The 13,713-nt window shown below is 36.8% G+C and overlaps 5 protein-coding genes across 18 annotated transcripts in view; 2 read left to right on the top strand and 3 right to left on the bottom strand.

Annotated features, from left to right (window-relative positions):
• Nucleotides 1-2,264, top strand: part of LOC115243111 (dopamine receptor 1) — a 101,793-nt gene extending 99,529 nt beyond the window's left edge. For all 3 annotated transcript variants that reach the window (XM_029819808.1, XM_029819809.1, XM_029819810.1), the window contains one exon: nucleotides 80-2,264. In XM_029819808.1, coding sequence (XP_029675668.1) covers nucleotides 80-364 — 285 coding nt within the window. In that variant the 3' untranslated portion in view covers nucleotides 365-2,264. The remainder of the gene's footprint in view (nucleotides 1-79) is intronic.
• Nucleotides 1,707-6,467, bottom strand: LOC115243110 (methionine--tRNA ligase, mitochondrial). Its single transcript, XM_029819807.1, has 7 exons — nucleotides 6,194-6,467; nucleotides 4,578-4,742; nucleotides 4,207-4,481; nucleotides 3,891-4,122; nucleotides 3,579-3,814; nucleotides 3,266-3,500; nucleotides 1,707-3,185 (listed from the first exon to the last, which is right to left on the bottom strand). Exons 3-7 carry the CDS (start codon nucleotides 4,417-4,419, stop codon nucleotides 2,599-2,601), a joined length of 1,503 nt encoding a protein of 500 aa, XP_029675667.1. The 5' UTR covers nucleotides 4,420-4,481; nucleotides 4,578-4,742; nucleotides 6,194-6,467; the 3' UTR covers nucleotides 1,707-2,598.
• LOC115243113 (ATP synthase mitochondrial F1 complex assembly factor 1) lies at nucleotides 4,918-6,262 on the bottom strand. Its single transcript, XM_029819814.1, has 2 exons — nucleotides 5,892-6,262; nucleotides 4,918-5,636 (listed from the first exon to the last, which is right to left on the bottom strand). Exons 1-2 carry the CDS (start codon nucleotides 6,145-6,147, stop codon nucleotides 5,008-5,010), a joined length of 885 nt encoding a protein of 294 aa, XP_029675674.1. The 5' UTR covers nucleotides 6,148-6,262; the 3' UTR covers nucleotides 4,918-5,007.
• Nucleotides 6,468-6,563: 96 nt separating the features above from the next.
• Nucleotides 6,564-11,052, top strand: LOC115243112 (casein kinase I). 3 transcript variants are annotated; one of them, XM_029819812.1, is made up of 6 exons: nucleotides 6,564-7,048; nucleotides 8,257-8,366; nucleotides 8,532-8,754; nucleotides 8,846-9,139; nucleotides 9,222-9,510; nucleotides 10,663-11,052. In XM_029819812.1, exons 1-6 carry the CDS (start codon nucleotides 6,920-6,922, stop codon nucleotides 10,671-10,673), a joined length of 1,056 nt encoding a protein of 351 aa, XP_029675672.1. In that variant the 5' UTR covers nucleotides 6,564-6,919; the 3' UTR covers nucleotides 10,674-11,052. The 3 variants fall into 3 exon arrangements, with proteins under 3 accessions (XP_029675672.1, XP_029675671.1, XP_029675673.1); XM_029819811.1 differs by lacking the exon at nucleotides 10,663-11,052 and adding an exon at nucleotides 9,739-10,195; XM_029819813.1 differs by lacking the exons at nucleotides 6,564-7,048; nucleotides 10,663-11,052 and adding exons at nucleotides 7,392-7,456; nucleotides 9,739-10,178.
• A 1,329-nt stretch (nucleotides 11,053-12,381) lies between these two features.
• LOC115243114 (dynactin subunit 1) overlaps nucleotides 12,382-13,713 on the bottom strand; it is a 21,832-nt gene continuing 20,500 nt past the window's right edge. For all 10 annotated transcript variants that reach the window (XM_029819816.1, XM_029819821.1, XM_029819820.1 and 7 more), the window contains one exon: nucleotides 12,382-13,713. In XM_029819816.1, the coding sequence (XP_029675676.1) occupies nucleotides 13,545-13,713 (169 nt within the window). In that variant the 3' untranslated portion in view covers nucleotides 12,382-13,544.

Below are 13,713 nucleotides of genomic sequence, written 5' to 3'. Positions count from 1 at the left end.
TCATCTCATAGAAGAAATTTCTGAGAGAGAGAGGATTTTCCTGTGGCGCGCGTGAAAGTCGTTTCTTCTTCCCGAGCAGGTTCTCACATGGCTCGGCTACAGTAACTCGGCCTTCAACCCGATAATCTACAGCATCTTCAACACTGAGTTCCGGGAGGCATTCAAGAGGATCCTCACGAAGGGAGCGCGCGCGCGGGGCAACCAGCCGTCGACCAGCGAGTGTGGCGAATTTCGTTCGGTGGTGGTCCAGAAACGCAACGGATCCATGATCGAATGCAACATCAGTCCGAGATCGAGCGCGGACAGCTGTCAGGTCGGCGTCATGGCTCAACGACATCGCGACACTATCGTCAGCGCTATATAAATGCGTCTCAACAACTCTCCATCATCTTAAACGATCTCTTTCCCGGATCTCACTCGCCGCTTGCCTCCGGAGTCGTCGCGGTCGTTTCATCCTTTCTCACTCGTGTCAACCGATCTTGTCGAGGAATCCGCGATACTAGGATATCTCTAGAAACATCGACATCGTCTGATGGAAAATAATACGACGTGCGAATTTGCATATGCTACGTCCAAGATATTTTTTCATCGTATCGATCCTCTATAATCGCATAGGAGAGATATCAATTATGAGACATGTAAAATTTAACAAATTCCCGATTTTATCTCTGTTTTCCGAATTTATTTGTTTATTTTAATTTGTTTCGAATCCCCCACATGCGGAGAGAAAAATCATTGTGCGCGTGACGCGATTGCGCGACTCCCAACGGGACGATAAATTATCTCGTTTCGCGTATGTGAACTTGCATCGATGTACATAAAATCTGCATACGATGTTGCTCGTATCAAAGAACAAGCGGATTTCATTCTCATATACTAAAGTTTAATATTTGCGTCCGCAAGATATTAAACGCCAAATTGTCTATCTGCTCGAGGAAGGATTTGCAACTGCAATTGCGACGTTGACACCGTCTCTCGCTATACAGTCGCTTATGTAATATAAATGTAACCGAGGCCGCTGGGATAATACTCGACCGATTATTTATTGAATCTCTTCTCACGTAATATCAATCAATGTTCTAGTTAGCTATCATTGGCACTTGGCCCGAGAATACATTTAGAAGACCGTTGTTCGTGTCTCTTCGACGTCGGATTTTAGAGGAACGATATCGTAAACGCAGGAGCAATATAATATCGAGATACTTAATATCATAAAAAGAATACTTCGTATCTTAGACTTCGCCATCGTCATCATCCTCGCGACTTGAAGCGATAAAAATTACGAGTGACACGAAAATTTCTTCAAACGATCGAGAAGCATCTTTTTATCACAAAAGAGGCTGTGCGATGTGATGTTCGCAGGCGTAAGCGTGACAATTCGTAAAGTCATAATCAACCATCGTAATTAAGACAATCACCGAAACCTACTTCGAAGCATATCTAGAAGACCTGATCCACCGAAATCGTAGTTCTTTTTTTCTTATATCTTTTATTTATTTATCCTTTTTTAAGCGGTACGACTATAAGGCATAGAGTGGGATTTGTCGATTAATAGAAGAATCCAAGTGTAGCGCTTAGGATACTAATCTCATCAAGCAATCGTAACTCTTTAATGGAGCAATGTCGATAGCCAATTTACGATATTAAAAGCTGGATGTTACCGATACGTTTCTGAACAGTAACGTCTGTCGAAACATCATGAAGAGAAAAAAAAAACTTTATAGCAATAGGTCAACGCAAACGGCATGCCGTGTGAACTACAGAAATCATTTTCCATCTTGTAAATAGCCATTTAATTATTTTTCTATTTGACGGGGCGCGAAGAGAGAAACACAAAGAGAAAGAGAGAAAGATGCTCGCGGAAACGCAACATCTCAGAATTATGGACGCGCTTATCAGATATATACGCGAAATCGAAAATCGTCGAGCACCCGTCGAATCTAAAACTCAATTTTGCATCACATATCCGAGCGGAAGGAAGTAGTCACGAACCAATTTGCGTTCGCGAGGATCCGTCGAGCTTCCTTGGTACATCTATATCTACGATACAAAGCGCATTGCGATTCGGCGCGAGAGGAGGTAGGGGGGATAACGAAAGAAAATGAGTGCACAAATGTATACGTTGTTGTGGATTGTATAAGAACGGTTGAAGGAACGATGTTTAAAACTCTCCAATCGGCTCGGCGCAATGTTGATTTGTTGATGTATATTACTGATATATTCGAATGACCGTTCTCTGTAAATATATTAGATTATAAGACTTCGACAAGAGTATCTGATTTGCGATTTCTTACTAATTCCTGTATCCCATCAAAGCGTAGGAAACACAAACCGATACGAAAAACAAACACTTATATATGCTTATTATATCTACAATAGCAGAAAATTTTTAAGCTGTGAATATAAAATTCTAAATTAACGAATAGTACTTCTACAAAATATCTTCTCATTGTAATTCATACACAACATATAATTGAGGTATATAACTTTCACTATGCAATTTTATCACATCACACACTCTGAGATTTTTACACAAAGAATATAGAAAACTACCACACATTTCCTTATCGATCGAAATTCCGAACAAATAATAGATATTTATTGACTCCTTATTTTCTTAAACAATATTACATTGTTACACTCAATATATCTTTCTTTCACGCCACTGTTGTTGAAGAATTTAGGCACGGTATCCGTCCACGTGCGATTCTCTCTCGGGATATCCAGAAAATCGAGCAAGTTACTGCTCAATCTTGGTGTAATTGGATATAATATTAAAGCAGCTATTCTGCTACTTTCCAGAGCAAATGATATTACAGCTTTGAGTTCCCTAATCGAATCTGCATCGTCGACCTGCTTTCTCAGCTTCCAAGGTTCGTGATAGTCTACCATTTTATTCGCACAATGAAGCATACTCATAACCGCGTCTACGACATGATGCAAATTGTATTCTTCGTAACTTTCGCGTGCTCTCCTCCCTACGGATTCTAAAGCTTTTCTGGTTTCGTCGGCCACCTGAGACTGCAATACGTTCCAGTATTTTGCCGGATCGGGGAACTCTTTAGACGGATTGATCGTTTTACCCGCACAACGATTGACTAAATTGCCTAATGTATCCGCCAGTTCGGAATTTAATACATTGACAATCTTTTTTGAACTGTAATCTACAGCACAAAAAAAATTTTCTTGTGTATGCATAGAGATTTAAAAAATATATATGGTACAAAGTGATATATAATATCTAAATGTACAAGAATCATCTTACTTGCGTCATTCTGCGGCACAGCTTCTCTGAGAATGAAGTATCGTAATCCATCTTCTGAATAATTAGTTGCAGCCTCAAACGGTGAGATCACGTTTCCTTTTGATTTCGACATTTTCTGATGATCAACGGTCCAATGAGCATGACACAGCAACGTTTTTGGAGGCTCAAGACCCGCTGCTATCAAGAATGCTGGCCAATAAACACCATGGAACTTTAAAATATCTTTTCCTATTACCTGCATCAATATTTTTTTTCAACATATCTCACTTTGTACCCGCTAATAATCAATATTGGCTAAAACTTATAATCATACTTGAATAGTAGGTGGCCAAAATTCTTTGAATGATTCATCTGGATATCCTAAGGCTGTTAAATAATTTATTAAAGCGTCCATCCACACGTATATTGAATGAGACTCATCGCATGGAGAAGGCATGGCCCATGGCACTTTATTCCTGATTCTAGTGATGCTTAAATCTTGTAAACATGTACCTTCTTCTATCCACTCCGACAATATTTTATGATACAATGCTGGTCTAATTACGTTTTCTATAAAAGATCCAAAATTCACAATTTGTAAGTACAAGAAGGGATTAAATTAAATGAGAAACGACATTATTTATACCATCTTTGAGCCAATGCCTGAGATCATCTTGAAATGCGCTAAGACGAAACTTGTAATTCTCCTCTTCCGTCCATTCTACCGTATTTCCTGACTGCGCGGAGACTTTGATTATTTTACCAGTAAGATCTCTCTGCTCCACCAACTCTGTATCAGACAGGAACGCTTCATCTGATACACAGTACCACCCCGAATACTTTCCTAGATAGATATGCCCTCTTTCCTCCAGCCGTTTCTGGAAAAGGTACAATTTTCCAATGTGAGTCAAGATATCACAAAAGCGTTATACGAGATAGATGTCTAAATTTGTTCTAAGAACCCAAAAGTGATGCACTGCATCATAATGTTGCTTTTCTGTAGTTCTAATAAAACGCGAATAATCCACTTCAAACCTATCGCACATTTCCCTGAATTGCTGCGAAATATTATTACAGTACTCGAGGTTTGGCAGACCCGCTGCAGCTGCAGCAGCTTTAATTTTGTTACCATGCTCATCAGTGCCTGTGGTCAAGAATGTTTTGTGGCCCAACATGGTGTTGTATCGAGTAATTGCATCAGCCAAAACAGCACTGTACAAGTGTCCGATATGAGGACCTAATATATAAAATATGCAAACACTTATATAATACTTTCCTATTATGTTTAAATTGTAATTTGATAAGAATTTTTAGTTTGGACAATATTGCATACCAGCATTCACATAAAAAATGGGTGTAGTAATGTATTTATTTCGAGACAAATCTTTTACATATTGCCTCTTTATTGTTTGACTCCATGATGATCGTACGTTTTTTAACAGGAATGGAAATATTGCCAATTTTGAAAACTGATAATTCGGTATTATGGCATATTTAACTGAAATTTAAATTAACAATTACTATTATTGATAATTGAATGAAACTTGTCAAGAAATTTCCAGATACAAAAAGAAAGTGATATCGAGTTTTATATGAAACAAAAGTTATTTTTTATCATATAATAAATACAGTTAAAATAAAATTATTATATGGAAAATAAAATACAGAAGCTGTTAATTTTAAAAATATTTATTTCTTTCGTACATATAGTTATACTACATTAAATAACAAGGAGCAATATAGAAATTTTTTACAATATTTTTTCATTTCTTCTTCTCAACATTAGGTACCTCTAGAGATATTGTTTCTAATTGAGCTATGAGATCCATATGTTTAAATTCATTAGGTTTATGGGTAAATGTTTCAAGCAACTGTAACCTGTGTTTGTTATCGTTACAATAATATAATTGCAGTTCGTTAGCTAGACATTGGGCTTCGTGTACTTGTAGTAATTTTGTATCAAATTCTCCCCGCATGAGTATAATGCCCTTATCGTCTCTCAATTCAGTATAATGTATCATGGTTAAACACTCGGGTGCGTTCTCTTTATGCGCCTGATACCACAAAAGTGGCGTCATGTGTACTTCCGAACCATAGAATTGACACATAACAAATTCATAGCCGCGTTCTTTCGGTAATGGTAATAGAAAGGTAGAATATTGCTTGCCACGCGCAAACATCGTATCGTATTGCTCGGGTGTCATAGTTCCGCAAATACAATCCTTTTGCTTATGATACTCTTTCCATATTTCTATAATCTCTTCCTTTGTCTTATCTTTTATCATGTCAACCTTCATTATATTACTTAATCGCGCCTCTTGTGCCTGCGTATCGGGCTCCAAAATTGGTTTTGCCTCAGTTTGATACAACTTTGCAGCTTGTTTCTTTTTAACTATAACGTTCAAGCATCATTTATCATAATAAAATAATGCCACAGAATTCTTAGAATTAATATTCCTATCACTGATAATTTATTACAACTGTAATATTTTTTGTAAAAAGATTTTACTATAGATATCTAGATAAAAACACATTGACACAAAGGTCTACTTTATAATTGTCAGAGAAGAAAAAACGAAATAGAGAATTTGAAATAATCAAAAAACAATATTGCCAGCGCAATTGCAATCTTACAAAGTTTATATACCTTTCTTATCGCGAGCATTTTCCTGTTGCTCGACGCGTTGTAGAAACTCTTCCGGACTAGTTTGTTGCAGCTTGGCAATTTTCCCAGCATATTTATCGTAATAGGGATTCTTTTGCAGTTCCTCCAAGACCTTGTCGAGTCTCGCCCGGCTCGTCATGATGTACCTCTCGTCGCTCGTCCTCACCGTTATCCGGGTATTCCTCAAATGTTTGCCTAATCTTACACGAGTCACGTTTCGTAGCAAAACACTTGCCATTGATGTCGATTCTGTAACGTTGAACAAGAATGAATACGAACAATACCTCTAGTTCGGCCGGAGAAAAATGTGTCGACGCTCCACCGTAGTCATCTTGAAAATAAACTTGACAGACAAATTGACAGATGTCGCTGCTGGCGCTTCAAATCACTCTTCACACCTCGGGCCTCAAGTGAGCGACTTGACGAGGATCGGGTCCAGAGTTGCGAAAAAAGGAGGCTGCCTGCCGTGTGACGCGGTCGCAGGCTGAAAAATACGCCGATTATCGCGCGCACGAAATGTCAAGCACGATCGTCAGCTGATCGCACTCGGGTGGCTCCATTGAGCGGTAGTGACCCTCTCCCTCCCCTCCCCCTCCCCCCCTCTTCTCTATCGTGACGTATCACTTCCGGGACGTCAGTCGCTGCTCTCGTGCCTACAGCGAAAGGGAAAATGTCGGCGCGCTGTCGATGGGGCTTGCCGTGCCGTCAGTGACTATTCCCGTGTAACACGTAACAACGATCGCGTTCTCTCGGCGACCTTAACTGTCAAAATTTGGCCTGCAAAGCGTCCTGATACGCTCCGGTCGGTTCGTACCTCGATTTGACTCGTGAGAAAGAGAGAGAGCGCGAGAACAAGAGAGATTGCGTGACGAAGGGAGAGAGAAAGAGAGAGAAAGAGAGGGAGACGTGGAGCAGGTGCAAGACTACATCGCCGTGTAGAGGTCCCCGCGCAAGGGAAGAGCCGGACAGAGTGGAGGAGAGAGAGAAGGCATACGGAGGAGAGTAGTGACATGGCGTCGTTGGCGGTATCAATAGCAAAGAATGAGTTCATCGTGGGTGGCAAGTACAGATTGATGAGGAAGATCGGCTCAGGCTCCTTCGGAGACATTTACCTCGGCATCAACATCTCCAATGGCGAGGTAAGGAAACGGAACGTTTCTAAAGAACCTTGCACCGACCTACTGCTGGATTGCCAGCTCGGCTCCCTCTATTCCCGTTCGCCTGTTCGTCGTCTCGTCTCGTCTCGTCTCGTCCCGTCCCGTCCCGTCCCGTCCCGTCCCGTCTCGTCCCGTCTCGTCTCGTTTCGTTTCGTCGGAGGCCCATCTCAGGATCATCGGCTCGTCTCGATGAGACGAGGCAACCCCGTAGAGACCTGTCGACCGTGGTGTCGCGGCGGAAGGATTTCTCGGACGATGAGGTCCTTCTTGTCAAAATCGTGTCCCGTAATTTGGGAACGCACGCGTCAGAAGTCGTGCGTGCGTGTCGTGAATAAATATGTTGACGATAATTCTGCGAAAATTTGGATTGTCATGCGTATCGCGAATGACGTATGTACGTCGCGACGCCGTCGAGATAAATATAAGCTGACGCTTGTCATAATAATGATAATTATTGGGATTCGAGTGCGCGTAATTTTGCAATCGTTTGCACAAACGGCCCACGATTGTGGATTTTTTACGCCTCTCGCTTGGATTAGATTCAGTGAACTCGATCTGAGTTATAACTAATTCTGCGTGTTATGTCTTACTAAGTTATAGTTCCCCAATTACAGATAAAGAAAATTAAATTAAGCACGAGTACAGTAATCAATGATAAAATTGACTCATTTTTATTTGTTTTGCAAATTGCTTTCCCTTTTTTGAATGAAGTTGATCATTATTGTTTATATGCTCTAATGTATTTTATTTTAAACATTCGCTATTACACAATTCATATATATATTTATTATACAATGTAAGAAAAACAATACCGCGATAACTCCATGTTTTTTAGGATAGTAAACAAATGACAATAAAGAGGAAATAGAATTTAAATGAAAAAATTTTAATAAGAATAGGGTTAAATTCGAGATTTTAAATTAACTTAGTGTACTATTTCACAATTATTACACTTAGAGTATCTATTGTTTTATTTTTTCATTATCTTCAATCTGTTTATAATTATTTCTGTAATACACAAGCAAATATTCTATTCTAAAGGCAAAAGAAATTCATAATAATAAGAAGAAAGAAATCATAATTTCATTACATCATTGTATGAATTTCATTTGCATTTGATTTGTAATCTTTGCGCTAGATAAAGCTTTGAAACACAGTTTGATAACATGACCTGTATATTTTTATTTCAGGAAGTTGCAGTTAAGTTGGAAAATATGCGAGCCCGGCATCCGCAGCTTTTATATGAATCAAAGCTCTACAAAATATTACACGGTGGCATAGGAATACCGCATATACGTTGGTAATTATCACATTTAATATATTCTTCTTTTACATTTAAAATGTTTTATCCAAATGATTTTTATAATGTCGTGTAATAATAAAAAAACACTTGATAAACCACTGTTACATTATTATTCAAAATTTATGCGAATCAGACAACTGACAAGAATCTTTCTTGCCTCAGGTATGGCCAAGAACGTGAATATAACGTTCTTGTCATGGATCTTCTTGGACCATCTCTGGAAGATCTTTTCACTTTTTGTTCAAGAAGGTTTACAATTAAAACAGTTCTAATGTTGGCAGACCAGATGATTGGTAGGATTGAATATGTTCATTGCAAACACTTTATCCACAGAGATATAAAGCCAGATAATTTTTTAATGGGAATTGGGCGACATTGTAACAAGGTATACATCTTGATCTGAGATTATTCCTTTGTAATATATCGAGAATTAAATTTCCCGTATAATCCTCTAAATTATGAAATGATTGTTTCAGCTGTTCCTCATCGATTTCGGATTGGCTAAAAAGTATAGAGATAGTCGTACAAGACTGCATATAATATATCGCGAAGATAAAAATTTAACAGGTACTGCAAGGTACGCATCTATCAACGCACATCTTGGAATTGAACAGAGTCGTCGCGATGACATGGAATCACTCGGCTATGTTCTTATGTATTTTAATCGCGGATCATTACCTTGGCAAGGTCTCAAAGCTGCAACAAAGAAGCAAAAGTATGAAAAAATAAGTGAGAAAAAGATGTCTACGCCAGTAGAAGTCTTGTGCAAGGTATACCAAAGAATCTATTCATAGTTTTTTCATGTTTCTATTACATGTATATTTATTACAACGAAGATTATACGTTTCTCAGGGATTTCCCGCCGAATTTGCAATGTATTTGAATTATACGCGGGGCTTACGTTTCGAAGAAAGCCCCGATTATATGTATCTACGCCAACTTTTCCGCATACTTTTCCGTACATTGAATCATCAATATGATTTTACATTCGATTGGACAATGTTAAAGCAAAAAGTAGCAAGTGGTACTGTTGGTAGCGGAGTATCAGCAGCCGGACCAGGTCTCTCTCAAGGTGCTCAAGGTGCTCAAGGGCAAGGACAAGGCCAAGGTCAAGCACCTACTCAGGCCAACGCTCAATCAGGTTAAAAATTTCAAATCATTTTGAAATCAATGTTTTGTAGCATGTTTGTATACAGTAGTTTGTAGCTTATACTAGAAATTTATGCGTATCTCATTTTAAACATAACAATCATGGGATTAATTGAATTGTTAAAACTTCACAAATTAATACTCTTTTTTTTTTTTTTAACATTATCTATTTAACGCAAAATTTGTCTCTTTTAGTTATGTAAATTATCGTTTTTAACAGCAAATTTCAAGCTTAAAAGATGGTTGGAGCCCTCCACAAAAATCAACAACGTCTCGATTGGGACAAATCAGTCTTCCAAGAAGCAATAATCCAGGGGCTCCTTAAATTCTTTTTCCTTCTTTCCTGATGAAAGAACGCGTCACAAAATTTTGTGGAGAAAAGATTTTCTTTACTACTTACTAATGATAATAGTTGAGACTAATGGATACATAAGTATGCTTATATGCTAATTAACATATGATTAACAATTAATTCCACACTCCATGATGCTGGATATATAAATTTATACCAAATCTTGTCTGTTATACCAAAAATTTTTAATCAATATTTATTGAGAATTTATTTTGGGGTATTTGTATATTGATAGATATAATACTCTTCACATACACACGTTATTTTATACATAATTTATTTAACGTTTCTATATGTTATTTTAATAGAGTGTTAATACAATGGTTATATATTGTTTTATTAATTATAGATTAATCCTGAATTAATTTTTTTTTTCCTTAAGAATATTCAATGGTTTGAAATATGATGTATTCAAACCTATTATATTAAGCGTCACTTAGTTCCATGATTCGAATTTAAAAGCTTAATGTGTTATCTTTCTGTGAATATCTTTAACTTCACTTGATTGATAGAATTAGACTTGAATGTCATGTATTATATTTTAGATCAATATCGGTATTGTTCCTAATTTTGTGTGCCTCTAATGCTAATATTAATCTTAATAACTGCCTAAAAGATGCTTAATGTTTGCATCTCACTGCCATATAATGTTAGAAATTAGCGAAATGACATCAATAGAAAGAAAGAGTTAAATTTGCAGTATCTATATGAGCATTGTATTATTGATAAAATTCAATAGTATTATGATTATTTTTCGTAATTTCAACAATTTTTCGCTTCTATTTGTTTCAGGAGCGCGCTAAGACTATAAATAGCCTCAGTGTAGCAACAGTCTTGATCGCGATCACTAAAGTGTTTCAAACGAGGTACCGAACTTCTTACAAAAATTCTCATTCAGAGAGTCATATCAGTCAACACTCTAATTTCGCAATGAGAGAACGCAATTACGTGATCACAAATGCAGCATTTGCGCGTGTACGCGACGACATGGTAATTACTTAGACTACACACGAAATGTTTCTTGCGTAACATTGACATCTTAGAGTTTCGGTTGATTGAACTCTTTGGATTTGGAAATGCGAGTGAGAAACCAGTCAGCCAGAGAGTGGCTTGTTCTTATTTTGTTATTACGTATTTAATTTACCGTTGGTAATCATTAAAAATAAAGATTTTGAGATGCCCCGAAAAAGAAGATCTTTCTAAAAGAGTGCACGTGATATCATACTATCAGAGATATAGTGGGTGATGTAAATCACAAAATCGTTATCGTAATTTTCATGGAGAGAAAGAGAGAACACATCCAGACGATTTTCGGAATCTGTGGAGCGTGTCTCGTGAAAAAGATAGAATATATATCTCGACGTTTTATTCTTTTTACTTCTTTCACTTTTTTCTTTTTTTTTTTTTTTTTTTTTTTTTTTTTTTTTTTCCCTCCCTCCCGCCTCCATAGAATATGAGTTGTACTACATTGTTGCTTCCTAAATTTCGTTTTGTCTTCACTATATAACGCGAGCATACTAGCGTACGTAGAATGTTGAGAAAGTGTTAATATTTTTCTTATCAAAGATGGTGTGTTAATAGTATCAAAGTTGGGGAGTATCTTTGATACATTTGACTGGAAAACTTTTTTTTATATGAATAAACATACAATGATGTCTCCCTCTCCTCTCCCCTATATAATATTAACAGATAATGATAAAGATACCTTAATGTTAAGACAACAATCTAACTTTTAAGTATGTACCGAGTACTATATCGAGTAACGAATCTTACTCCATCGAGAAACGAACAAACGACTAACGATTCTATCATAGAAATGTCCCTCGATTCACTCTCTTTCTGTCTGTGAATATGTTTATCATGAATTACTGAAGCATAAAATTATCGCTGAAGAGAAAAAGAAACTTTGCGGATAGTGGGAAATAGTTACAGGTTCACTTTTATCTAGATAATATATAAAGGCTTTTATCTCTCGTTCGAAAAAGTATTCCTGTAACTGAGGCTCTCTAGCTGAACAATTCTTCCGTATATAATATAGTTTTAATAGCTGAGACTGTGCAGTAGCTGTTTCATGTGCTGTTGCTTCAAGATTAAGTTTGATATTTTGTATACACACATTAAAGGACTTCGTTATACTTCATGACCAACAAGCGTTCTTCGTATACATATACACACCGAGAGAAACGTCGTCTCGAACAGTCAAAATACCGATATCGACGATTATTAGGGAACTCTATAGTTTCTATCTATCTCATTTAAAATTTTAGTTGCATTAACTAACTGTTAAACTCCTCACATCCATATTATGCGAACGCGGACATTAGTTCCAAACAAGCTGTTTACGATCATATACCTTTAACGAATAATATTAGTATGTATCACACGTCCCCGTCGTGGAAGTTGTACTACCAGTCGTCCGGTCAGCCTTAAGTACGAACTGCGATGAATTCAATTGAAGTTGTAAAACTTATTATATTTAAAAAGGCAGATTACACACGCTGCGCCTGGCGGTTTTTTTTTTTTTTTTTTTTTTTTTTTTTTTTTTTTCTTTTTTTTTCTTTTTTCCTTCAAAAACATGAAAAGATATCAATAACCATCCTCTCGATTTATGAATGCGTGGTTTAATTATTATTAAAGAGAATAAATGAAAGTGTAAAAGTGCGCATCATCATGCTGTGAGAATGAATGGGCGAATAAGTTAATGAAATAACTAACGATATATGCACTTAATTAAATACTATCCGCTGTGTGTATGTGTGTATGTATATACACATATAAGATATATCACAATATGTATATATGTATATACATATACACATATATACATGTCTGTATGTATAATAAAATTGTGACAGTATAATTAAGAGGCATACCTTATTTCATAAATATTTGAGGAATACATCAACGATTTACTGCTCCTTTTATCTCTACAAATAAAACAAAACTGGAATATTGTTCTATAAATATTTGTTTCATCAAAAAATGTGTGTTAATCTTGGTAATATGATTGACTGTTGCGTATGACATATATAGCAACAGTGAAAATGTATATGATGTTTGGTCAAGGTAAATGGCGTGGGAATATTCTACACGACCACGCTACTTTCTATTGTTGTGATACCATCACCATTTAGGGTGTATATTTACAAAGAACACACTTATGTAAATATTTTTAGACCATATATTTGACAATTCATAAAGACATATATATATATATGTATAATACGAAAAAAGAAGCCACGGAGGCACATGATTTCTCTTCTGAATTGTTAATACTAAATATAATATTGCGTTTATAAACGTAAACGAACACTGGAGAGAGCCTTCCAGTCGCGATGTACCGGTCATCGCGCTGTAGCTCATCAGAAATAAATAAACATTGCACAAGTGCAAATTACAAATTACTAAATTTGCTCTCTGTACCCGTTTCATATCGATACAAGAGAATATAAGCACGAATTCTCCGTACAAAAGCCCAATTAATGTACAGTTCTTTATAATAACATGTATAATTAGCTTTTCTTTTATGGGACAAGGTACGGTATACAATAAAAAATATTACTACCATGAAAAAATAATTAGAAAAAGATACGTCTCTTGTACACAATATATCTTAAGACTTTTATGATCACACATACCTCGTCGCTAAGAAATAAGTAACAAAGTGCGAGCACTCAATAATACAGTAGAGTGTGAATTTTCCTAAGTTCTTGCGGTCCTACATTGACAGAGAAGGATTTTTCCGGGCCTTTGTAAGGAATCTTTATTTCAGCGGCGAGTAATCTGCGTTGCTGCATTGCTGCCGCCATCTCGCGATTCGGGTACACGGCGAAATTCGCTTCC

The sequence above is a fragment of the Formica exsecta genome, unplaced genomic scaffold (assembly GCF_003651465.1).
Source record: "Formica exsecta isolate Colony F162 unplaced genomic scaffold, ASM365146v1 scaffold69, whole genome shotgun sequence".
NCBI lineage: Eukaryota > Metazoa > Arthropoda > Insecta > Hymenoptera > Formicidae > Formica > Formica exsecta.
The sequence above is the reverse complement of the archived record's forward strand: the minus strand, read 5'-3'. Positions and strand labels throughout refer to the sequence as shown.

What these genes read in the sequence shown, in the direction of transcription:
- LOC115243110 (XM_029819807.1), bottom strand. Translation starts at nt 4,419, where the DNA reads ATGTTGGGCCACAAAACATTCTTGACCACAGGCACTGATGAGCATGGT. An exon ending in CAGGCATTGGCTCAAAGATG is followed by an intron (nt 3,815 to 3,890) that starts GTATAAATAATG and finishes GATCTTTTATAG; the next exon opens with AAAACGTAATTAGACCAGCA. An exon ending in TTTGGCCACCTACTATTCAA is followed by an intron (nt 3,501 to 3,578) that starts GTATGATTATAA and finishes ATATTGATGCAG; the next exon opens with GTAATAGGAAAAGATATTTT.
- LOC115243113 (XM_029819814.1), bottom strand. Translation starts at nt 6,147, where the DNA reads ATGGCAAGTGTTTTGCTACGAAACGTGACTCGTGTAAGATTAGGCAAA. An exon ending in AAATGCTCGCGATAAGAAAG is followed by an intron (nt 5,637 to 5,891) that starts GTATATAAACTT and finishes TGAACGTTATAG; the next exon opens with TTAAAAAGAAACAAGCTGCA.
- LOC115243112 (XM_029819811.1), top strand. Translation starts at nt 6,920, where the DNA reads ATGGCGTCGTTGGCGGTATCAATAGCAAAGAATGAGTTCATCGTGGGT. An exon ending in TCAACATCTCCAATGGCGAG is followed by an intron (nt 7,049 to 8,256) that starts GTAAGGAAACGG and finishes TTTTTATTTCAG; the next exon opens with GAAGTTGCAGTTAAGTTGGA. An exon ending in GGAATACCGCATATACGTTG is followed by an intron (nt 8,367 to 8,531) that starts GTAATTATCACA and finishes TTCTTGCCTCAG; the next exon opens with GTATGGCCAAGAACGTGAAT.